The 25,887-nt window shown below is 49.6% G+C and overlaps 1 protein-coding gene across 2 annotated transcripts in view; it reads right to left on the reverse strand.

Annotated features, from left to right (window-relative positions):
- The window catches only part of FOXK2 (forkhead box K2), a 125,971-nt gene that overhangs the window by 26,805 nt on the left and 73,279 nt on the right, over positions 1-25,887 (reverse strand). For both annotated transcript variants that reach the window (XM_068263505.1, XM_068263504.1), the window contains exons 2-4: positions 18,647-18,841; positions 12,879-13,020; positions 12,229-12,375 (exon numbers count right to left, since the gene is read on the reverse strand). In XM_068263505.1, the coding sequence (XP_068119606.1) occupies positions 12,229-12,375; positions 12,879-13,020; positions 18,647-18,841 (484 nt within the window). The remainder of the gene's footprint in view (positions 1-12,228; positions 12,376-12,878; positions 13,021-18,646; positions 18,842-25,887) is intronic.

The following is a 25,887-nucleotide window of genomic DNA, read 5'->3' on the forward strand; positions in this document are numbered from 1 at the left end:
TCTCTCTCTCTCTGAGTGGCTGCCCATATGCTGCAGGACCATTCCCCAACAATTTCAGCATAAAACCGCTCAGGAATCGCCCTCACGACGCTGCCGATTCTGCCCACATGGCCACTTACCCCAAGTCTTAAAGTGGACTTGAACTCTTGCACAGGACAGAAGAAAAACAAACTAAGAAATGCACCCTGTATGTATTTAGAGAGTTTAGCTAGTCTAATCCCCCCCTCATCTGGGTCTAATCACAAGTTATAATTTGAGCTCTCACCTGTGCCAGCTGCCTGCCAAAGCAGAGCAGCTAATTGGTAAACAAAGGATATTAACCACTTCAGCCCAAGAGCAATTTTCACATATAGGCGCAGCTCCCATTCATTCGCCAATAACTTTCTTACTATTAATCACACCTAAATGATCTATATAATTTTTTTTTCAGGACAAATTAGGCTTTTAATGTGTGTTAATTTTGTTTAGTAATCATCTTATTTTCTATGCATTTTAAAGGGAAAATAAGGGGAAAAAAATAGAAAACACAAACTATTTCTCCAAACACATCCATTACAGCTTTACATTAAACGGTGCTGACTAGAAGTTAAACCCACTAATTGTATTTGCTCATCCATCCTGGTTATTGCAACATATAGATTATATGTTTGTAGCACAATGTATGGTGACAATATTGTATTTGGAAACAAAGGGGTCTTTTTTCTGTTTGTTTGAATTCTCATTGTACACTATCGATTATTACAAGACCTTATTTTCAAAAATAATAATATACCCTCATGGCATACATATTTAAAAAGCCAGGTTCCTAAGATAATATATATGTTTTTTTCTTTTATATTCTGTCACTTTGTTTTCATTTTACAAGTCTTTTATTTTGGTACAGAAAATTAATTTCTTTTGATTCGGTTTGTGACTAAAAAGAATACAGGAGACATGCGCCTCAACCCTAAAAACTCTAACCTCTTTGGCGGTTATCCTGAGCTAGGGACGGGACAGAAAACCGCAGCTAAGAGCGGTAATCCTGATCTCTGCTCGGGGTAGCCGCCGGAGGCTGTATGCAGAGCAATACGCAGCGGGAGCGTTTCTACATACCTCTCGGAGATCCTGACATCGGCTGCCATTCTTCTTCCTCTCCTCCGGAGCTCTGCTTCCTGCTGGCGAGATCGCCGGCTGTCGTCCTGATGACAGCCGGCAATTACACTTTAGAGTTGCAGCGCCACCCGGAGGATGGAGGTCTAACTGCAGCACTGAAGCCAGGGAGGTCAGTGATGACTGTAACTGCAGCAGATCTCCCTGGCAGCAGGATTTTTTTTCCAGGTTTTAGGGTCTGAAAGGGGGCAAAAAATATGCACCACTTTTAGTTCCTAAAATCCGGAAAGAATCATAACGCCAAAGGGGGTTAAACTTTATTCTACTACCTATCAGGGTTAAAATGATACCACATATGTCTCTTGCAAAAACTTTACCAAGTATGATCATAATTCTGAAAAGGACTATGTTTGATTGAGTTTGTCCCTACCTATTTTTCATGTGACGTGGGTCACAGCTTTTAGACACCCCAAAATGAATTCTACAACTCGTCACGGTTAAAATGATACCATATGTGCCTATTTAGTAACAAACTGCTGGTGCACTCTCCACAACAACACTGGACAAATATATAATAATAATAATAAAGGTTATTATACAGTTTATCTTCTAGAGCAGAAAGGAAGTTCTGAGTTCAGGTCCATAGATTCCCCACGCCCCTTCCCCCGATGCCTGCTCATTGTAATCGTAGCATATCATTTTAGAGTCAGAGCATTTTGTTCCCGATTCCAGGTACCCAAAATTGCTCCGAATCCACAGCCCTGGCTGGCTTCCTGCAATGTTTACATTTACTTTCTGTAATGTAAACACTGTATTCACAGGGGCAGAGGCTAGAGATATACGAGCCATTCTCTCCCAGCATCTGCACAGCGTTCTTCAGCCAGCCTGGCTCGGCCTGAGGAGGCGGGAGCTCATTTGGCAGCGTGTGTGCGCCTGGGTCTCTCCACCTTAGAATAAGCTTATCGCCTGGCTGCTGAGAAATGTCTGCAGCCGGTTAAAGAGAACCCGAGGTGTGTTTAAAGAATGTTATCTGCATACAGAGGCTGGATCTGCCTATACAGCCCAGCCTCTGTTGCTATCCCAAACCCCACTAAGGTCTCCCTGCACTCTGCAATCCCTCATAAATCACAGCCGTGCTGTGAGGCTGTGTTTACATCTGTAGTGTCAGTCTCAGCTGCTCCCCCGCCTCCTGCATAGCTCCGGTCCCTGCCCCCGTCCCTTCCCTCCAATCAGCAGGGAGGGAAGGGATGCAGGCGGGGACTGGAGTTCTGCAGGAGGCGGGGAGAGCAGCAGACTGACACTATAGAGATAAACACAGCCAGCTCTGACAAGCTGTTTGTCAGCAGCGTGGCTGTGATTTATGAGGGATTGCAGAGTGCAGGGGGACCTTAGGGGGGTTTGGGATAGCAACAGAGGCTGGGCTGTATAGGCAGATCCAGCCTCTGTATGCAGATAATATTCTTCAAACCCACCTCGGGTTCTCTTTAAGAGCAGTAACAGGAATCTCTCTGGACTGGAAGAGGTTACACGACTTGCAGCAGATGGAGAGATAAACTATTCCCTCTGTGGCTGCGGCTTAATTAGGAAGTGACATCACTTCCTCTGACATCAGCGGGGTTGGCTGAACTGTGACTAGTAATGATTACACGTGTCTGAGTTGGTGTGATTACACCGAATGAAATCTTGCACTATAAACAATGGTATTATATTCAGAGTACGTGTGCAGAGCCGCTGTCACCCCTTATGTGCTCACGTGTGATTGGAAGCAGCTGCTGCTGTCTGGTGAGGGGTCAGTGCGTTGTTTCCTCACGCTTATAGTATATGGCTGAGCCAGACTGTTGTAGATTAATATTTAGGTAATAAACTGCAGTTACCTATTCCCCCGAGGAGTTCAGGTGATACAATTTATTCAAAGGGGAACGTAAGGTGAGAGGGATATGGAGGCTGCCATATTTATTTCCTTTAAAAAAAATACCAGTTGCCTGGCTGTCCTGCTGATCCTCTGCCTCCAGCCCCTGAACAAGCATGCAGATCAGATGTTTCTGCCTAAAGTGAGACTAGATAAGCTGCATGCTTGTGACGTAAGCTTTCCTGGAGTCACAGTGTCTCTGCGATACACATGTGGGATGCCGGCTGCTTCCTGCAAGGAGGAGGCATTGGCTTGTTGTAGAGCTACAGTCTCTCTGCGATACACATGTGGGATGCCCGGCTGCTTCCTGCAAGGGAGAAGCATTGGCTTGTTGTAGAGCTACAGTCTCTCTGCGATACACATGTGGGATGCCGGCTGCTACCTACAAGGAGGAGGCATTGGCTTGTTGTAGAGCTACAGTCTCTCTGCGATACACATGTGGGATGCCGGCTGCTACCTACAAGGAGGAGGCATTGGCTTGTTGTAGAGCTACAGTCTCTCTGCGATACACATGTGGGATGCCCGGCTGCTTCCTGCAAGGGGGAAGCATTGGCTTGTTGTAGAGCTACAGTCTCTCTGCGATACACATGTGGGATGCCTGGCTGCTTCCTGCAAGGAGGAAGCATTGGCTTGTTGTAGAGCTACAGTCTCTCTGCGATACACATGTGGGATGCCCGGCTGCTTCCTGCAAGGAGGAGGCATTGGCTTGTTGTAGAGCTACAGTCTCTCTGCGATACACATGTGGGATGCCCGGCTGCTTCCTGCAAGGAGGAAGCATTGGCTTGTTGTAGAGCTACAGTCTCTCTGCGATACACATGTGGGATGCCGGCTGCTTCCTACAAGGAGGAAGCATTGGCTTGTTGTAGAGCTACAGTCTCTCTGCGATACACATGTGGGATGCCGGCTGCTTCCTGCAAGGAGGAGGCATTGGCTTGTTGTAGAGCTACAGTCTCTCTGCGATACACATATGGGATGCCCGGCTGCTTCCTGCAAGGAGGAAGCATTGGCTTGTTGTAGAGCTACAGTCTCTGCGATACACATGTGGGATGCCCGGCTGCTTCCTGCAAGGGGGAAGCATTGGCTTGTTGTAGAGCTACAGTCTCTCTGCGATACACATATGGGATGCCCGGCTGCTTCCTGCAAGGAGGAGGCATTGGCTTGTTGTAGAGCTACAGTCTCTCTGCGATACACATGTGGGATGCCCGGCTGCTTCCTGCAAGGAGGAGGCATTGGCTTGTTGTAGAGCTACAGTCTCTCTGCGATACACATGTGGGATGCCGGCTGCTACCTGCAAGGAGGAAGCATTGGCTTGTTGTAGAGCTACAGCCTCTCTGCGATACACATGTGGGATGCCAGCTGCTTCCTGCATGGAGGAGGCATTGGCTTGTTGTAGAGCTACAGCCTCTCTGCGATACACATGTGGGATGCCGGCTGCTTCCTGCAAGGAGGAAGCATTGGCTTGTGGTAGAGCTACAGTCTCTCTGCGATACACATGTGGGATGCCCGGCTGCTTCCTGCAAGGGGGAAGCATTGGCTTGTTGTAGAGCTACAGTCTCTCTGCGATACACATGTGGGATGCCGGCTGCTTCCTGCATGGAGGAGGCATTGGCTTGTAGTAGAGCTACAGTCTCTCTGCGATACACATGTGGGATACCGGCTGCTTCCTGCAAGGAGGAAGCATAGGCTTGTGGTAGAGCTACAGTCTCTCTGCGATACACATGTGGGATGTCCGGCTGCTTCCTGCAAGGGGGAAGCATTGGCTTGTTGTAGAGCTACAGTCTCTGCAATACACATGTGGGATGCCGGCTGCTTCCTGCAAGGAGGAGGCATTGGCTTGTTGTAGAGCTACAGTCTCTTTGCGATACACATGTGGAATGCCCGGCTGCTTCCTGCAAGGGGGAAGCATTGGCTTGTTGTAGAGCTACAGTCTCTCTGCGATACACATGTGGGATGCCCGGCTGCTTCCTGCAAGGAGGAGGCATTGGCTTGTTGTAGAGCTACAGTCTCTTTGCGATACACATGTGGGATGCCCGGCTGCTTCCTGCAAGGGGGAAGCATTGGCTTGTTGTAGAGCTACAGTCTCTGCGATACACATGTGGGATGCCGGCTGCTTCCTGCAAGGAGGAGGCATTGGCTTGTTGTAGAGCTACAGTCTCTCTGCGATACACATGTGGGATGCCCGGCTGCTTCCTGCAAGGGAGAAGCATTGGCTTGTTGTAGAGCTACAGTCTCTCTGCGATACACATGTGGGATGCCGGCTGCTTCCTGCAAGGAGGAGGCATTGGCTTGTTGTAGAGCTACAGTCTCTCTGCGATACACATGTGGGATGCCCGGCTGCTTCCTGCAAGGGAGAAGCATTGGCTTGTTGTAGAGCTACAGTCTCTCTGCGATACACATGTGGGATGCCCGGCTGCTACCTACAAGGAGGAGGCATTGGCTTGTTGTAGAGCTACAGTCTCTCTGCGATACACATGTGGGATGCCCGGCTGCTTCCTGCAAGGAGGAGGCATTGGCTTGTTGTAGAGCTACAGTCTCTCTGCGATACACATGTGGGATGCCCGGCTGCTTCCTGCAAGGGAGAAGCATTGGCTTGTTGTAGAGCTACAGTCTCTCTGCGATACACATGTGGGATGCCCGGCTGCTTCCTGCAAGGAGGAGGCATTGGCTTGTTGTAGAGCTACAGTCTCTCTGCGATACACATGTGGGATGCCCGGCTGCTTCCTACAAGGAGGAAGCATTGGCTTGTTGTAGAGCTACAGTCTCTGCGATACACATGTGGGATGCCGGCTGCTTCCTGCAAGGGAGAAGCATTGGCTTGTTGTAGAGCTACAGTCTCTCTGCGATACACATGTGGGATGCCCGGCTGCTTCCTGCAAGGAGGAAGCATTGGCTTGTTGTAGAGCTACAGTCTCTGCGATACACATGTGGGATGCCCGGCTGCTTCCTGCAAGGGAGAAGCATTGGCTTGTTGTAGAGCTACAGTCTCTCTGCGATACACATGTGGGATGTCTGGCTGCTTCCTGCAAGGAGGAAGCATAGGCTTGTGGTAGAGCTACAGTCTCTCTGTGATACACATGTGGGATGCCCGGCTGCTTCCTGCAAGGGGGAAGCATTGGCTTGTTGTAGAGCTACAGTCTCTGCGATACACATGTGGGATGCCCGGCTGCTTCCTGCAAGGAGGAAGCATTGGCTTGTTGTAGAGCTACAGTCTCTCTGCGATACACATGTGGGATGCCCGGCTGCTTCCTGCAAGGAGGAGGCATTGGCTTGTTGTAGAGCTACAGTCTCTCTGCAATACACATGTGGGATGCCGGCTGCTACCTACAAGGAGGAAGCATTGGCTTGTTGTAGAGCTACAGTCTCTCTGCGATACACATGTGGGACGCCCGGCTGCTTCCTGCAAGGAGGAGGCATTGGCTTGTTGTAGAGCTACAGTCTCTCTGCAATACACATGTGGGATGCCGGCTGCTACCTACAAGGAGGAAGCATTGGCTTGTTGTAGAGCTACAGTCTCTCTGCGATACACATGTGGGATGCCGGCTGCTTCCTGCAAGGAGGAAGCATTGGCTTGTTGTAGAGCTACAGTCTCTGTGATACACATGTGGGATGCCCGGCTGCTTCCTGCAAGGAGGAAGCATTGGCTTGTTGTAGAGCTACAGCCTCTCTGCGATACACATGTGGGATGCCGGCTGCTTCCTGCAAGGAGGAAGCATTGGCTTGTTGTAGAGCTACAGTCTCTTTGCGATACACATGTAGGATGCCGGCTGCTTCCTGCAAGGAGGAAGCATAGGCTTGTGGTAGAGCTACAAATAAACATACATGTATCCAGGCACATCGCCTCTAGTTAGGACATTAAATAAATTATTAGGGAAAGGGAGGTGCTGAAGGGGGTGTGGCTAGAAACAGCAAAAATCAATTAACCCTTCGCACACTCACATGCAAATGTTCAAACAAATGCATTCACAGATTTACTCATCCAGGTACAACTGTTATCCCTACAGCTAAATTAAAAGCCAGGGTTTTAGTTCACAGAAGAATGTCCTAACTCTGGCCCTGTAACATGCATAGTGCAGACATGCAAACACATTCATTGCATCAAACCTATCAATGGATTAGGAGCACACATCCTAACTTCCTCTCCTGGGAAAGACAGTGCATCTTACCAATCGCACAAGGGAGCTAATGTTATGTGTCCATGTGCACCATGCGCATACACCAGCATAAGCTGTCTGCATGCTGACAAACATACAGGGGAAGGGGGGAGTGCACCGAATTGGACCCTAGCCACAGGGGTCAATGATAAGAATAAACATACATGTATCCAGGCACATCGCCTCTAGTTAGGACATTAAATAAATTATTAGGGAAAGGGAGGTGCTGAAGGGGGTGTGGCTAGAAACAGCAAAAATCAATTAACCCTTCGCACACTCACATGCAAATGTTCAAACAAATGCATTCACAGATTTACTCATCCAGGTACAACTGTTATCCCTACAGCTAAATTAAAAGCCAGGGTTTTAGTTCACACATCCTAACTTCCTCTCCTGGGAAAGACAGTGCATCTTACCAATCGCACAAGGGAGCTAATGTTATGTGTCCATGTGCACCATGCGCATACACCAGCATAAGCTGTCTGCATGCTGACAAACATACAGGGGAAGGGGGGAGTGCACCGAATTTCCCTAATAATTTATTTAATGTCCTAACTAGAGGCGATGTGCCTGGATACATGTATGTTTATTCTTATCATTGACCCCTGTGGCTAGGGTCCAATTCGGTGCACTCCCCCCTTCCCCTGTATGTTTGTCAGCATGCAGACAGCTTATGCTGGTGTATGCGCATGGTGCACATGGACACATAACATTAGCTCCCTTGTGCGATTGGTAAGATGCACTGTCTTTCCCAGGAGAGGAAGTTAGGATGTGTGCTCCTAATCCATTGATAGGTTTGATGCAATGAATGTGTTTGCATGTCTGCACTATGCATGTTACAGGGCCAGAGTTAGGACATTCTTCTGTGAACTAAAACCCTGGCTTTTAATTTAGCTGTAGGGATAACAGTTGTACCTGGATGAGTAAATCTGTGAATGCATTTGTTTGAACATTTGCATGTGAGTGTGCGAAGGGTTAATTGATTTTTGCTGTTTCTAGCCACACCCCCTTCAGCACCTCCCTTTCCCTAATAATTTATTTAATGTCCTAACTAGAGGCGATGTGCCTGGATACATGTATGTTTATTCTTATCATTGACCCCTGTGGCTAGGGTCCAATTCGGTGCACTCCCCCCTTCCCCTGTATGTTTGTCAGCATGCAGACAGCTTATGCTGGTGTATGCGCATGGTGCACATGGACACATAACATTAGCTCCCTTGTGCGATTGGTAAGATGCACTGTCTTTCCCAGGAGAGGAAGTTAGGATGTGTGCTCCTAATCCATTGATAGGTTTGATGCAATGAATGTGTTTGCATGTCTGCACTATGCATGTTACAGGGCCAGAGTTAGGACATTCTTCTGTGAACTAAAACCCTGGCTTTTAATTTAGCTGTAGGGATAACAGTTGTACCTGGATGAGTAAATCTGTGAATGCATTTGTTTGAACATTTGCATGTGAGTGTGCGAAGGGTTAATTGATTTTTGCTGTTTCTAGCCACACCCCCTTCAGCACCTCCCTTTCCCTAATAATTTATTTAATGTCCTAACTAGAGGCAATGTGCCTGGATACATGTATGTTTATTCTTATCATTGACCCCTGTGGCTAGGGTCCAATTCGGTGCACTCCCCCCTTCCCCTGTATGTTTGTCAGCATGCAGACAGCTTATGCTGGTGTATGCGCATGGTGCACATGGACACATAACATTAGCTCCCTTGTGCGATTGGTAAGATGCACTGTCTTTCCCAGGAGAGGAAGTTAGGATGTGTGCTCCTAATCCATTGATAGGTTTGATGCAATGAATGTGTTTGCATGTCTGCACTATGCATGTAACAGGGCCAGAGTTAGGACATTCTTCTGTGAACTAAAACCCTGGCTTTTAAATTAGCTGTAGGGATAACAGTTGTACCTGGATGAGTACATCTGTGAATGCATTTGTTTGAACATTTGCATGTGAGTGTGCGAAGGGTTAATTGATTTTTGCTGTTTCTAGCCACACCCCCTTCAGCACCTCCCTTTCCCTAATAATTTATTTAATGTCCTAACTAGAGGCGATGTGCCTGGATACATGTATGTTTATTCTTATCATTGACCCCTGTGGCTAGGGTCCAATTCGGTGCACTCCCCCCTTCCCCTGTATGTTTGTCAGCATGCAGACAGCTTATGCTGGTGTATGCGCATGGTGCACATGGACACATAACATTAGCTCCCTTGTGCGATTGGTAAGATGCACTGTCTTTCCCAGGAGAGGAAGTTAGGATGTGTGCTCCTAATCCATTGATAGGTTTGATGCAATGAATGTGTTTGCATGTCTGCACTATGCATGTTACAGGGCCAGAGTTAGGACATTCTTCTGTGAACTAAAACCCTGGCTTTTAATTTAGCTGTAGGGATAACAGTTGTACCTGGATGAGTAAATCTGTGAATGCATTTGTTTGAACATTTGCATGTGAGTGTGCGAAGGGTTAATTGATTTTTGTGGTAGAGCTACAGTCTCTCTGCGATACACATGTGGGATGCCGGCTGCTTCCTGCAAGGAGGAGGCATTGGCTTGTTGTAGAGCTACAGTCTCTCTGCGACACACGTGGGATGCCCGGCTGCTTCCTGCAAGGAGGAGGCATTGGCTTGTTGTGTAGAGCTACAGTCTCTGCGATACACATGTGGGATGCCGGCTGCTTCCTGCAAGGAGGAAGCATTGGCTTGTTGTAGAGCTACAGTCTCTCTGCGATACACATGTGGGATGCCCGGCTGCTTCCTGCAAGGAGGAGGCATTGGCTTGTTGTAGAGCTACAGTCTCTCTGCGATACACATGTGGGATGCCCGGCTGCTTCCTGCAAGGAGGAAGCATTGGCTTGTTGTAGAGCTACAGTCTCTGCAATACACATGTGGGATGCCGGCTGCTTCCTGCAAGGGGGAAGCATTGGCTTGTTGTAGAGCTACAGTCTCTCTGTGATACACATGTGGGATGTCCGGCTGCTTCCTGCAAGGAGGAGGCATTGGCTTGTTGTAGAGCTACAGTCTCTCTGCGATACACATGTGGGATGCCGGCTGCTTCCTGCAAGGAGGAGGCATTGGCTTGTTGTAGAGCTACAGTCTCTCTGCGATACACATGTGGGATGACGGCTGCTTCCTGCAAGGGGGAAGCATTGGCTTGTTGTAGAGCTACAGTCTCTCTGCGATACACGTGTGGGATGCCCGGCTGCTTCCTGCAAGGAGGAAGCATTGGCTTGTTGTAGAGCTACAGTCTCTTTGCGATACACATGTGGGATGCCGGCTGCTACCTACAAGGAGGAAGTATTGGCTTGTTGTAGAGCTACAGTCTCTGCGATACACATGTGGGATGCCGGCTGCTACCTGCAAGGAGGAAGCATTGGCTTGTTGTAGAGCTACAGTCTCTCTGCGATACACATGTGGGATGCCCGGCTGCTTCCTGCAAGGGGGAAGCATTGGCTTGTTGTAGAGCTACAGTCTCTCTGCGATACACATGTGGGATGCCGGCTGCTACCTGCAAGGAGGAAGCATTGGCTTGTTGTAGAGCTACAGTCTCTCTGCGATACACATGTGGGATGCCGGCTGCTACCTACAAGGAGGAGGCATTGGCTTGTTGTAGAGCTACAGTCTCTCTGCGATACACATGTGGGATGCCCGGCTGCTTCCTGCAAGGAGGAGGCATTGGCTTGTTGTAGAGCTACAGTCTCTCTGCGATACACATGTGGGATGCCCGGCTGCTTCCTGCAAGGAGGAGGCATTGGCTTGTTGTAGAGCTACAGTCTCTCTGCGATACACATGTGGGATGCCCGGCTGCTTCCTGCAAGGAGGAGGCATTGGCTTGTTGTAGAGCTACAGTCTCTCTGCGATACACATGTGGGATGTCCGGCTGCTTCCTGCAAGGGGGAAGCATTGGCTTGTTGTAGAGCTACAGTCTCTCTGCGATACACATGTGGGATGCCCGGCTGCTTCCTACAAGGAGGAGGCATTGGCTTGTTGTAGAGCTACAGCCTCTCTGCGATACACATGTGGGATGCCCGGCTGCTTCCTGCAAGGAGGAGGCATTGGCTTGTTGTAGAGCTACAGTCTCTCTGCGATACACATGTGGGATGCCGGCTGCTTCCCGCAAGGAGGAGGCATTGGCTTGTTGTAGAGCTACAGTCTCTGCAATACACATGTGGGATGCCCGGCTGCTTCCTGCAAGGGGGAAGCATTGGCTTGTTGTAGAGCTACAGCCTCTCTGCGATACATATGTGGGATGCCCGGCTGCTTCCTGCAAGGAGGAGGCATTGGCTTGTTGTAGAGCTACAGTCTCTCTGCGATACACATGTGGGATGCCGGCTGCTTCCTGCAAGGAGGAGGCATTGGCTTGTTGTAGAGCTACAGTCTCTCTGCGATACACATGTGGGATGCCCGGCTGCTTCCTGCAAGGGGGAAGCATTGGCTTGTTGTAGCGCTACAGTCTCTCTGCGATACACATGTGGGATGCCGGCTGCTTCCTGCAAGGGGGAAGCATTGGCTTGTTGTAGAGCTACAGTCTCTCTGCGATACACGTGGGACGCCCGGCTGCTTCCTGCAAGGGGGAAGCATTGGCTTGTTGTAGAGCTACAGTCTCTCTGCGATACACATGTGGGATGTCCGGCTGCTTCCTGCAAGGAGGAGGCATTGGCTTGTTGTAGAGCTACAGTCTCTCTGCAATACACATGTGGGATGCCCGGCTGCTTCCTGCAAGGAGGAGGCATTGGCTTGTGTGCAGTCTCAGTTTTGCTACATAACCAGTACACTTCCCTGTCAGCCCGTGATCTAGTGTTCAGCAGGTACATCAAACATGCACAACACACACCAATTCACAGAAAAATAACAGCACTCAAATAATGCTTTGACTAGGAGCAGTGTGACAACCCCGACATGTTTCGGCAGGCGGAGCTCTTTCTCCTGAAGAAGAGCTTCACCTGGCGAAACATGTTGTGGTTGTCACACTTCTCCTAATACAAAGCATTATTGCTGAAGCCTTTTCAGAGCCGTGTTCTTGTGAATTGACGTAAAGGATTGTGGTTGGAGATCAGAGTCGAGCTACGCTGAGGGACACTCACCTGCCAGCCTTTGTCTGCTGTCCTGTAGTAAGGGTAGTTCTTTGTAATGTGCGTATAGATTCCGTTCAGTGTGAGCTGCTTGTCGGGTGCCATGGTGATCGCCTGGACTATAAGCTGTGCATAGGAGTATGGGGGCTTCGAGTCGTCCTGCAATGACAGGTGAGAGATTACTGAGCCTCTGTGATAACACAACACAGATATAACAGTGCACAGACAGAGGAAGGTAAATCAGTGACAGGTAAGAGTTGTGATACAGTCTTTGTGACAACACGCTATCAATTTTGCAGACCGACCATCCAATTCCCTCATTTTATCCAATCCAATAAAAGTCGGGCCACGCCAAGCATGCCGATCAACGATTTGACCAATTTTGGACCAAAATCATATTTTTCGAGCATGCTTGTAAATATTGGGACAACGTGATCAGGTATGCAGCAGTAACGGCGTGAGATATCTCAACAACCATGTGAAGGAACCCCCAGCCACAACGGGAATTGGCCTGCAGTGTATGGGCAGCCGACAGATCTCTCACGGATCAGATTGGATCAGAGGGAGATCTGTCTCTTGGTGGTTCTGCCCATACACTGCTAGACCTATGGCCACCATAACCGTTCACAGGCAGCAGGTAAAGCAGTGACAGATGTTATTACCTTAGGACTGTCTCCACCCGAAGCCTCTTTGTCATTTTCCAAATGGGAATTAACGGAGATGAGGTCAGCAGGTGTGTCCCGGCCCATCTTGTAACCAGAGTAGCCAGCACCACGGGGGCTAGATGGGCAAGAGTTGGCAGCGCTGGGGGGGAAAACAAAACAATGAAACATTTCAGTCAATCTTCCTGCAGGCAGCCAATAAATCCACAAACTGACTCATGCACCCCTTAACCACTTTCCCCTCCACTACAGTATATTTACGTCAGCTGCCGGCGGCGATCGGAGGGGCTGGGGGGATGCCGCTGAGCAGCGGCTATCATGTAGCGAGACCTCGTCTCGCTACATGACAAAAAAAAAATTTAAAAAAAAAACGTATTTGCTGCCCCCTGGCGGATTTTGACAAACCGCCAGGAGGGTTAAAGGACACCTTAAGTGAGAAGAATATGGAGGCTGCCATATGTATTTCCTGTTAAGCAATACCAGTTGCCTGGCAGCCCTGCTGGCCTATTTGGATGCAGTAGTGTCTGAATCACACCAGAAACAAGCATGCAGCTAATCTTGTCAGATCTGACAATTATGTCAGAAACACCTGATCTGCTGCATGCTTGTTCAGGGGCTATGGCTAAAAGTATTACTGGCAGAGGACCAGCAGAGCTGCCAGGCAACTGGTATTGCTTAAGATAAAATAAACATGGCAGCCTCCATATACCTCTCACTTCAGTTGTCCTTTAAAGTGGACCTGAACTCCGAACTTCCTCTCTGCTCTAGAAGATAAGCAACAGCATAATAACCTTTAAAGATTTGGTAATGCAAGTTATTCATTTTATTAGTATTGGTTAAAGGGAAGGTTCAGGGAGGGGATTAAAAAAATAAAAATAAATTTCCACTTACCTGGGGCTTCCTCCAGCCCGTGGCAGGCAGGAGGTGCCCTCGCCGCCGCTCCGCAGGCTCCCGGTGGTCTCCGGTGCCCGACACGACCTGGCCAGGCCGGCTGCCAGGTCGGGCTCTTCTGCGCTCCATTTCCTGGGACTTCTGCGTCCCACGCCGGCGCGCTGACGTCATCGGATGTCCGCCGGGCTGTACTGCGCATGCGCAGAACTACTGCGCATGCGCAGTACAGCCCGGCGGACGTCCGATGACGTCAGCGCACCGGCGTGGGACGCAGAAGTCCCAGGAAATGGAGCGCAGAAGAGCCCGACCTGGCAGCCGGCCTGGCCAGGTCGGGTCGGGCACCGGAGACCACCGGGAGCCTGCGGAGCGGCGGCGAGGGCACCTCCTGCCTGCCACGGGCTGGAGGAAGCCCCAGGTAAGTGGAAATTTATTTTTATTTTTTTAATCCCCTCCCTGAACCTTCCCTTTAAGTATTTATGTGTCTGTATGTGTCATTTTTTCATCTTTTTGGCCACAAGATGGCGCTCGTGAACACTTTCCCCGTTATAGAAAGTGTTCACTTTTTTTTCTTCTATATTTAAATACGTGACGGCTTCCTGTTTTATGAATGGACGTGGCTGCTGGTCACGGTAGAGGACCTCTTCCCCAATCGTTGAACACAGAATCCCGACGGAAATGGCGGCGTGCGGTGCGGCAGTGGGAACGTGCAACGCATAAAAACGTTATGTTGCCGTTAACAGGCTAAAACATGATGTTTTAATACGTTAGAATGCTGGTAAATGGTTAACATCAGTTGCTTGGCAGCCCTGCGGACCCCTCTGCCTCTAATACTTTTAGCCATAGCCCCTGAACAAGCATACAGCAGATCAGGCGTTTCTGACATCGTCAGATCTGACAAGATCAGCTGCATGCTTTATTCGGGTGTTATTCAGATACTACTGCAGCCAAATAAACCAGCAGGCCTGCCAGGCAACTAGTATTGTTTAAAAGGAAACAAACATGGCAGCCTCCATAGTCTTCTTACTTCAGTTGTCCTTTAAACAGGCTAAACTCTCTAAATACATACAGGGTGCATTTCTCTGTCCCCCGTCCAAGAGTGCACTTTAAGCAGATGGTTCACCTTCTCAGCTTGAAGAAACAATCCCTTGCCCAAAACCCCAACTGACTGTCCAGCATTTTCCAGCCGTGCTAGCAGGGTTTCCTGGAGGTGGGCGTGGCCTGCCCTTGAGCCCGATGCCCCAGTGGGAGGAGACATGGGGCACGGAGGGGGCTGGACAAACCACCACAGCCAGGAAGCCAGTCTTTAGAATAGGACAGAAGCATCTAACCTGTCTTCTGTTTGTCAAAGGAATTGGCAAGGAAAATATTGTTACGTATCTGAGATAATCTGAGATAATTTACCTCATGTGAGGTAATTTACCTCATGAAGTAATGACATTTAGTAATTCCGGTAGGTTTTAGTCAGGTTTTACCTCATGAGGTAAATTATGAGGTAATTTACCGAAAATAGCTATTCTCATGGAAATTAGGGGGCATGTTAGCACATAATTTACCGATCAGTTTAAGACCTGCCTGTACCTGGAGGTAAAGTCAGTTTGTATGCATTTTGAAGTTTTTAGTGGAGTTCCTATTGCTGTTTTAGTGTCGTTCCTAATCGGGCTGTGTAATAGAAAAGAATATTAAAAATAAAACTCCAAATATTCACTGGATTTTTTTTTAAGGGATGCCTATAAATATACTTCTCATAGGCCGCTACATAATCAAATACACCCCCCCCCCCCCAAATAAACAACAACAAATAAATACATCTTCCAAAGACTATCCTAACTTATTTAAAACAATTAAAGACTACTATTACTTATTTACTACATGCTTCCTGCAGAAATACCTCATGTTTTTCCTCACTTTATGCATTTAACTCATGTTTTACCTCGGAAATGGAGAAAAATCTTTCAGAATTGCTATAAAGAGAGGAAAATACCATGAGGTATTTTACCTACAAAAAACATTTACCTCACACAGCTACCAGAGTTGAGGCCATTTAGAAGAAAATCCAGCAGAGGAGCAGACAGACGCACAGTGCCAAGTATAGAGACTTGAATAAATGGCGACTTAGAGAGGTGCAAGCAGAAGATCCTCTCCCAGCTGTAGGTGACCCTCCGGGATGTAAGGAGATCTGCACCTTACCAGGGGAACCCCTAATACCAAAGATGTGGTCACTCTTCAAAACTTAATTATGTGAGAACAGAGCCATCACCTCCGACACACAGATGGTGAGATAAAAATATAAAGTTACAGCCTAAACGTGAGCGTAGGGGCCGACTTACCCCCTAGAAGCCAGGCAAGCAACAGTAATGATATAAAGAGAGAGCTCTCCCCTTGCAGTGTTAGGATGCCAGGTTAATATCATACAAGTAAATATGCTGCCTAGAATTTGTGCGTCGTCCTAGCGTGTGCAAGGGATTACTCCAGGCATTCCATTTTCCTCTGAAAAATAAAAACTGAAAGCTATTTTTTCCCCTATAAACTTAGTCTTAGACTGCTGTAGATATATTAAGCTATGACTATGGTAGGATTAGATTGTGAGCTCCTGAGGACAGTCAGTGACATGACTATGTACTTTGTAATGTGCTGCAGTAGATGTGTGTGAAACTCCGCTCACAACCTCCAGCTGCCGACAGTGCAGGAAACCAGGTTGCTCTGACCCAAAGTCCAATGCTGTAGATAGTGAGTTCCGCACAATGTCGGTAGAGTTAAACAGCTTTATTGAAATCAACACATAAAGGCTAAAATCCAACACCACATTCTGACATGTTTCGGACGTTACACGTCCTTAATCATAGCAGCATAGCGTGTTGATTTCAATAAAGCCGTTTAACTCTACCGACATTGTGCGGAACTCACTATCTACAATTTTGTAATAAGCTACAGAAGATGCCACTGCTACATAAAATACATAATTAATAATATGGTAGGACATTACACTATGACTATGGTAGGATTAGAGTGTGAGCTCCTGAGGACAGTCAGTGACATGACTATGTACCCTGTAATGTGCTGCAGAAGATGTCAGTGCTATATAAATACATAATAATAATATGGTAGGACATTAGACTATGACTATGGTAGGATTAGAGTGTGAGCTCCTCTGAGGACAGTCAGTGACATGACTATGCACCCTGTAATGTGCTGCAGAAGATGTCAGTGCTATATAAATACATAATAATAATATGGTAGGACATTAGACTATGACTGTGGTAGGATTAGAGTGTGAGCTCCTCTGAGGACAGTCAGTGACAGGACTCTGTACTCTGTAATGTGCTGCAGACGATGTCAGTGCTATATAAATACATAATAATATGGTAGGACATTAGACTATGACTATGGTAGGATTAGAGTGTGAGCTCCTCTGAGGACAGTCAGTGACATGACTATGTACTCTGTAATGTGATGCAGATGTCAGTGGTATATAAATACATAATAATAATATGGTAGGACATTAGACTATGCCTATGGTAGGATTAGAGTGTGAGCTCCTCTGAGGACAGTCAGTGACATGGCTATGTACTCTGTAATGTGCTGCAGGAGATGTCAGTGCTATATAAATACATAATAATATGGTAGGACATTAGACTATGACTATGGTAGGATTAGAGTGTGAGCTCCTCTGAGGACAGTCAGTGACATGACTTTGTACTCTGTAATGTGCTGCAGGAGATGTCAGTGCTATATAAATACATAATAATAATATGGTAGGACATTAGACTATGACTATGGTAAGATTAGAGTGTGAGCTCCTCTGAGGACAGTCACTGTAAAGCGCTGCAGGAGATGTCAGGGTGGGCTTTGGAATGTGGCTATATATGACACTGTTCTGGATGGAAGTCAGATTCTGGCTCTGTCTATGAACAGCTTTCGGGCAGATTATTGCTGTGTGTCCTGTGGGTGGGCAGCGGTGATGGCGGAGTCAGTGTTTACAGGCCCTGGGCGGGGGAAATAGTGTTTAGATTAGAGGAAATAGCTGGATGAGGATGAAAGCCATCGTGTATTCTGCTGTGATAACGGCATTCCACTCAGCAGGAAACACAAAACTGCATCAACTACAACAAGCTTTATGGACAGAGGAACACGGACACACTCTCCTGCCACATTACAACAAGATGACACGTCTTTGTACTGTACATTTAGCAGTCCAGCAGGTTTATTTATATGGGGGAGGCAGCCTGGCGGGTGTGTGGGGCAGGTAGCCTGGCGGGTGTATGGGGTAGGCAGCCTGGCGGGCGTACGGGGCAGGCAGCCTGGCGGGCGTACGGGGCAGGCAGCCTGGCGGGCGTACGGGGCAGGCAGCCTTACGGGGCAGGTAGCCTGGCGGGCGTATGGGGCAGGCAGCCTGGCAGTGTATGGGGTAGGCAGCCTGGCAGTGTATGGGGTAGGCAGCCTGGCAGTGTATGGGGTAGGCAGCCTGGCAGTGTATGGGGTAGCTAGCCTGATGGTGTATTGGATAGGCAACCTGGCAGTAAGATAGGTACATGAAACCTCCGCCAGTAGCTCGGGGCTCACCTTATGGTTCCGGTGGGGGAGGGCAGTGTATAGGGTAGATAGCCTGGCAGTGTATTGGATAGGCAGCCTGGCAGTGTATGGGGTAGGTAGCCTGGTGGTGTATTGGATAGGCAGCCTGGCAGTGTATGGGGTAGGTAGCCTGGTGGTGTATTGGATAGACAGCCTGGCAGTGGGATAGGTACATGATAACCTCCGCCAGTAGCTCACCTTATGGTTCCGGTGGTGGTGGGGAGGTGGGGGGGGGGGCAGTGTATGGGGTAAGTAGCCTGGTGGTAGGGTAGGTACATGATGACCCCCGCCAGTAGCTCGGACCTCACCTTATGGTTCCGGTGGGGGAGGGCAGTGGGCTGATCAGATGAGCCATGTTCTCTGGAATGTTTATGGTCAGTGGGGAGATCTGAGGCTGCACTGGTTTGATGGGGGACTCCGGGGCCTCCTGCTTCTCCTTCTTCTCCCTGGATAGCGCGGTGAAAGTAATCTTGATATTTGTGCTGGGAAACCTGAATGTACATCTGTGGGGGAGAGAGAGAGATGGAGGTCAGTACAGAACATTGCTGGATCTCTGGTACAACAAGCAGCAAGGTTACACAAGCTACAACAGCACTGCTGGTGAGACCATTCCTGGCCTCCTCAGCCCTGATCTTCTGCCACACAAGAGGCTACCTCTGCTAGTGATAGTTTGGGGTGACTGGTTAGGTAAAATCAGCAGATGAAGGGATAAAGGAATAAAACAGTTGTTAGTCATTCAATCGGTGCCAGCATAGTCAACCAACTATTACTGTTGTGCATGACATCATGGGACACCTGTATGGTCAACTAAATCCTCTCATGCGTGACAATCACAGGTGGTAAAATATCTGCACACATCACAGAAAATGGGAAATACTGCAGAGAATGGAGGCACCAGCGGCTACGGTGAACGGCAGAGGATGGTGGACAGCCAGGGATTGGGCGGTAGGTGTTGAGGGACCATATTCACACATGCTGGAAGGACAGGGGAAGAGATGGATTGACCAATGGGGTGAGGAAGAGAATCCCACTGACTGTTCCATTTATGTAAATAAATGCTGATGACAACCCATGCTTTACAGGAAGAGTCTCGCGTGCGTACGCACTAAGTTTGGGAAGAAGCACTTACTGTATACACACCATCCATCAGAGTGACACGCAGCATGGCAGCCAGACAATGGCCAGAGCATGAAATCAGCTCCGACTGTGGCCGTGGTGAGGAGATCGGCTTAGTGACGCCTCATCTCACACCTAAATACGGCGATGGCATTAGTCACATTATATACAGGCAGAGCAGAGGACGTCAGTTCCTGTAGAGATGCCACAAGGGAACCCTTATGCACAGGTTGGGGGACACCACATGGAACAGGTCATCTCGGCGCATGACTTGGGCACTGCCATAGGCCGTAATAATACAGCTGTGGCAGCGCAGGGGGATGTCTCACGATATCACTGTAAGTAGGTTCTGGCAATAACCACCCCCCAAATTACATGTTCTCTCTTCCCCACAGAGTTGCTACAACTTGGAAGGGGAATAGTTTTTAACATATCCCCGGAGATTCAGCAGTAGTAGGGGGAGCCGTCTTCCTGCTCACCCTGCATCCAAGCGAGTCACATTGGAACAATACGCACGCATGCCAAGTGAGACACCAGATGAGACCCTGCCCTGCCAACCCCCCGAGGAGCCACACAGGAGGCCTCCACCCAGCCAACCCCCAAGGAGTCACTCAGGAGAACCCCCTGCCCAGCCACACAGGAGGCCCGCCCCCGAAGAGCCACACAGGAGGCCCCAGCCAGCCCCCAAGGAGCCACACAGGAGGCCCCAGCCAGCCCCCAAGGAGCCACACAGGAGGCGCCAGCCCCCAAGGAGCCACACAGGAGGCGCCAGCCCCCAAGGAGCCACACAGGAGGCGCCAGCCCCCAAGGAGCCACACAGGAGGCGCCAGCCCCCAAGGAGCCACACAGGAGGCGCCAGCCCCCAAGGAGCCACACAGGAGGCGCCAGCCCCCAAGGAGCCACACAGGAGGCGCCAGCCAGCCACACAGGAGGCGCCAGCCCCCAAGGAGCCACACAGGAAAACCCAGCCAGCCCCCAAGGAGCCACACAGGGAAAACCCCCAGCCACACAGGAGGCCCGCCCCCCCCCCCCCCTCCCTCAACCAGCCCCCCCCCCCCCCTCAACCAGCCCCCAAGGAGCCACACAGGAAATAATACATCGCAAACACTAGAAGAATACAGGAACTACTACACCGCGAACCCCAGAGGAATAATACAGGAGGCCCTAAACTGCCAAGCCCAGAGGAACACAGGAATGACTATATCAACCTCCAAACAACAATGCAGTAGCCCCTAAAATCATCAACCGCAGAAAAACAAAGACAACACAAGGTCCATTACAATCACCCACAGGTACAATCAGGGCTGTGGAGTCGGTACAAAAACCATCCGATTCCTCAGTTTATGAAACCACCGACTGACTTCAGGTACCTAAATGCTCCAACTCCACAGCCCTGGGGACTCAAAAATGACTAATTCACAATCCAGAGTAACAAGAAGACAAAACACACTGCAAATCAGAGCAATCCAGGAACCATTACATCACTAACAACAACACAGAGTCCTCTACACCAACACACAATGCAATGACAACGACACCACCGCCACAACAGAGGGCCTTCTACAAGAGGACCACCACACAGGCCCATGCACAGCCGATGAAGTGTAACATGATTGCAGACAACACATCACTACAAGGATCAATAGGAGGTTTTCCTTGGATTATTACTGTACTATACACAGCTGAGAACAGAATAGATCCTGGACATTACTGTATGCCCGCTGATCATTGATAGAAAGGCAGCAGCACAGCCTACAGCTGGAAGCAATAAAACCAGGCTCTGCTGCAAGTTCTCACACCCGGATGTGTTTACTTCCTCTGTAACCGCACAACAGTGAGCAGGAGGCTGCTGCGCTCACAGAACACATTATTCCCCATCACACAGCTCTGGTATTAAACCACACGGCAAACTCCTCTGCTGCTCCGCCTCCATATATACTCAGCCAATCTGCACACTCCTGCTGCTCCACCTCCATATATACCCAGCCAATGAGCACACTCCTGCTGCTCCACCTCCATATAGACCCAGCCAATGAGCACACTCCTGCTGCTCCACCTCCATATATACCCAGCCAATCAGCACACTCCTCTGCTGCACCGCCTCCATATATACTCAGCCAATCTGCACACTCCTGCTGCTCCGCCTCCATATATACCCAGCCAATCTACACACTCCTCTCCTGCACCTCCTCCATATATACCCAGTCAATGAGCGCACACCTGCTGCTCCACCTCCATATATACCCAGCCAATCTGCACATTCCTCTGCTGCTCCGCCCCCATATATACCCAGCCAATCTGCACACTCCTCTCCTGCATCTCCTCCATATATACCCAGCCAATCTGCACACTCCTCTCCTGCACCTCCTCCATATATACCCAGCCAATGAGCACACTCCTGCTGCTCCGCCTCCATACATACCCAGCCAATCTGCACACTCCTCTGCTGCACCGCCTCCATATATACCCAGCCAATCTGCACACTCCTGCTGCTCCGCCCTCCATATACACCCAGCCAATCTGCACACTCCTCTCCTGCATCTCCTCCATATATACCCAGCCAATATGCACACTCCTCTCCTGCTCCGCCTCCATATATACCCAGCCAATGAGCACACTCCTGCTGCTCCGCCTCCATACATACCCAGCCAATCTGCACACTCCTCTGCTGCTCCGCCTCCATATATACCCAGCCAATCAGCACACTCCTGCTGCACCGCCTCCATATATACCCAGCCACTCCTCTGCTGCTCCGCCTCCATATATACCCAGCCAATCAGCACACTCCTGCTGCTCCGCTTCCATACATACCCAGCCAATCTGCACACTCCTCTCCTGCACCACCTCCATATATATCCAGCCAATCTGCACACTCTTACTGCTCCGCCTCCATATATATATAGCCAATCAGCACACTGCTGCTCCGCCTCCATATATACCCAGCCAATCAGCAAAGTCCTCTGCTGCACCTCCTCCATATATACCCAGCCAATCTACACATTCCTCTGCTGCTCCGCCTCCATATATACCCAGCCAATCGGCACACTACTGCTGCTCCACCTCCATATATAGCCAGCCAATCTGCACACTCCTGCTGCTCCGCCTCATATATACCCAGCTATCAGCACACTCCTGCTGCTCCGCCTCCATATATACCCAGCCAATCTGCACACTCTTCTCCTGCAACGCCTCCATATATACCCAGCCAATCTGCACTCTCCTGCTGCTCCACCTCCATATATACCCAGCCAATCTGCACTGCTCTGCTGCACCGCCTCCATATATATCCAGCCAATCTGCACACTGCTCTGCTGCACCGCCTCCATATATATCCAGCCAATCTGCACACTGCTCTGCTGCACCGCCTCCATATATACCCAGCCAATCTGCACACTGCTCTGCTGCACCACCTCCATATATACCCAGCCAATCTGCACACTCCTCTCCTGCACCTCCTGCTGCTCCACCTCCAAATACCCAGCACACATGATTATCTCCTGCAGCCCTTCCATTCATACCCCACACTGTTCTCTTGCACGTCCTCCATATACACCCAGCTAAGCAGCACACTCCTCTGCTGCACCGCCTCCATATATACCCAGCCAATCTGCACACTCCTGCTGCTCCGCCCTCCATATATACCCAGCCAATCTGCACACTTCTCCTGCACCACCTCCATATATACCCAGCCAATCTGCACACTCCTGCTGCTCCGCCCTCCATATATACCCAGCCAATCTGCACACTCTTCTCCTGCACCGCCTCCATATATACCCAGCCAATCTGCACACTCCTCTGCTGCACCTCCTCCATATATACTCAGCCAATCTGCACTCCTCTACTGCTCCGCCTCCATATATACCCAGCCAATCTGTACACTCCTCTGCTGCACCTCCTCCATATATACCCAGCCAATCGGCACACTCCTCTGCTGCACCGCCTCCATATATACCCAGCTATCAGCACACTCCTCTGCTGCACCTCCTCCATATATATCCAGCCAATCTGCACACTCCTACTGCTCCGCCTCCATATATATCCAGCCAATCAGCACATTGCTGCTGCTCCGCCTCCATATATACTCAGCCAATCGGCACACTCTTCTTTTTTTTTTTAAGCTTTCTTGGCTCCTGTTGCATGCAACAGGAATCCCAGGTAAGCAAGGCTATTAGCCCCATGCACGGAAAAAGCGTGAGTGCCCTAAAGCACCCCCACAAAACGTGCATGAGTAGCCACGGGCCCCACAATGCAGCAGGGCCCTTCCGGTTGTTCCCCGAAGGGAACCTTCCCCCTTTGCCTTCGGCTCAGGGGGTGGCATCCTCCAACACCCGAGGGGTTGGAGGATCCTGGGGTCCTCCGAGGAGGACCCCTACTGCGCCCAGTGGTTACCCAAAGGGCCTGGCCATGTGGCAACCGCGTCCACATGGTCCGGGTGGCTCCCCCGAGAGGGAGCCGGGTGGGAACCGAAGTCCCCGGTGCCAGCAAGCTGGCCCCGACCTTGCGGCCGGAGTGATAAAAATTCCGCACTCTCCCTAGCCAAAAGGCCGGGGAGCTGCGTTAGTTGGCTATGCATATGGGCAGTACAGACCAAAGCACCCTACTTCCGCCTGAGATCTGCCACATCTCAGGTTTTTTCAGGTACACCTGGAGCGCCACTTCCAGGGGCAGTACGCCTAAGCAAAGCCCTCAGCCTCGACCAGGAGTAGATCCATTCCACCAGACCGTGGGAATTATGACTAGGCGGGACACACTGCCACTGTGCCATCCCTCCAGGTCCCCCAAGGTTACCCAACTGATAAGAACAGATACTACACTTGATCTTAGCCAACACTCCTCTGCTGCACCGCCTCCATATGTACCCAGCCAATCAGCACACTCCTCTGCTGCACCGCCCTCCAAATATACCCAGCCAATCAGCACACTCCTCTGCTGCTCCGCCTCCACATATACCCAGCCAATCTGCACACTCCTCATGCACCGCCTCCATATATATCCAGCTATCAGCATGCTTATCTCCTGCACCTCCTCCATATACCCAGCACACATGATTATCTCCTGCAGCTCTTCCATTCATACCTCACACTCCTCTCCTGCACGTCCTCCATATACACCCAGCTAATCAGCACACTCCTCTGATGCACCGCCCTCCATATATATCCAGCTATCAGCATGCTTATCTCCTGCACCTTCTCCATATATACCCAGCACACATGATTATCTCCTGCACCCCTTCCGTTCATACCCTACACTCCTTTCCTGCACGTCCTCCATATACACCCAGCTAATCAGCACACTCCTCTCCTGCACCTTCTCCATTCATACACCACACCTCCCTCCTGCACTGCCTCCATATATACCCAGCCAATCAGCAAACAGCATGCTTATCTCCTGCACCACCATTATTTCCCAGTCAATCAGCATGCTTATCAGCACGGAGGCAGCCTCTGCTGGCCCAGCCGGCATGCAGAGCACTCACTTCTATAGCAAAGGGCTACAGCAAACAAATTATGCAAAGTGCAATCACCAGCCCATGCAAAAAGTCTGTACTTTAAAGTGGATCCGAGATGAACTTTTACTCATTGCATAATTGTGTTCCTTTCCTATTGTTTATTGGGCATTCCTCAAGCCAAACACATTTTTGTTTTTGTTTTAATACTCTAATTCCCTATAAACTAAAACAAGCCACACCCACAGGTTTTCAGAGAGCCTTGGCAGTAGCAAGGGCTCATGGGAGCTCAGTCTGGGCAGGAGGAGGGGGAGGTATTACTAGCCAGAGATTTCAGAGGCGGAAGGATGAGGGGGAATTAGTTTTTTTTTGCTCAAGATACAGATAAGCCTGCCTCTGTGTAATGTTTACAAACAACATGGCTGCTGTCATTGTATTACAGGAAGAAATAATCATATTCTATTAAAGCTGTGTGCAGCTAGATTTGCTGTGTAAACTATCTAAACTTTAGGTAAGATATATAGACAAGTTGTTATAGTTAGTTTTTCATCTAATATCCGTTTTAAATTGCTGTAATTAACCCTACATACAACCCCCAACTCACCCCACTAACTGCTTGCTCCTAGCTGGCATTTCTTCCAAACAGGGCTCACAAAAAGCACTGAAGTCTGTGTGGCATGTCACTGCGCAGACACACGGCTGGCACAATCAGCCCGCAGACCTGGCACACAGACGCTAGTCTTCCTGGGGTAGCACTGTGAGCAGCTTGCAATGGGAATCAGGCAGGAGTGTGAAATATAAAGATTTACAGAAGGCACATTAGCACTGCCTCTGGGTAACCGCTCCTCCATGCCGCACACATGTACCGATATACACAGAACCAGGGAACATGAACTGTCTACCCGCAGTACAAATGTCTACCAGCAGGTGGAGCTGCAGCTCAGATTAATGAGGAGGAAAGGCTGCGACAACTTCTAGAAAGCATTG

The sequence above is a fragment of the Hyperolius riggenbachi genome, chromosome 12 (genome assembly GCF_040937935.1).
Source record: "Hyperolius riggenbachi isolate aHypRig1 chromosome 12, aHypRig1.pri, whole genome shotgun sequence".
Taxonomy (NCBI): domain Eukaryota; kingdom Metazoa; phylum Chordata; class Amphibia; order Anura; family Hyperoliidae; genus Hyperolius; species Hyperolius riggenbachi.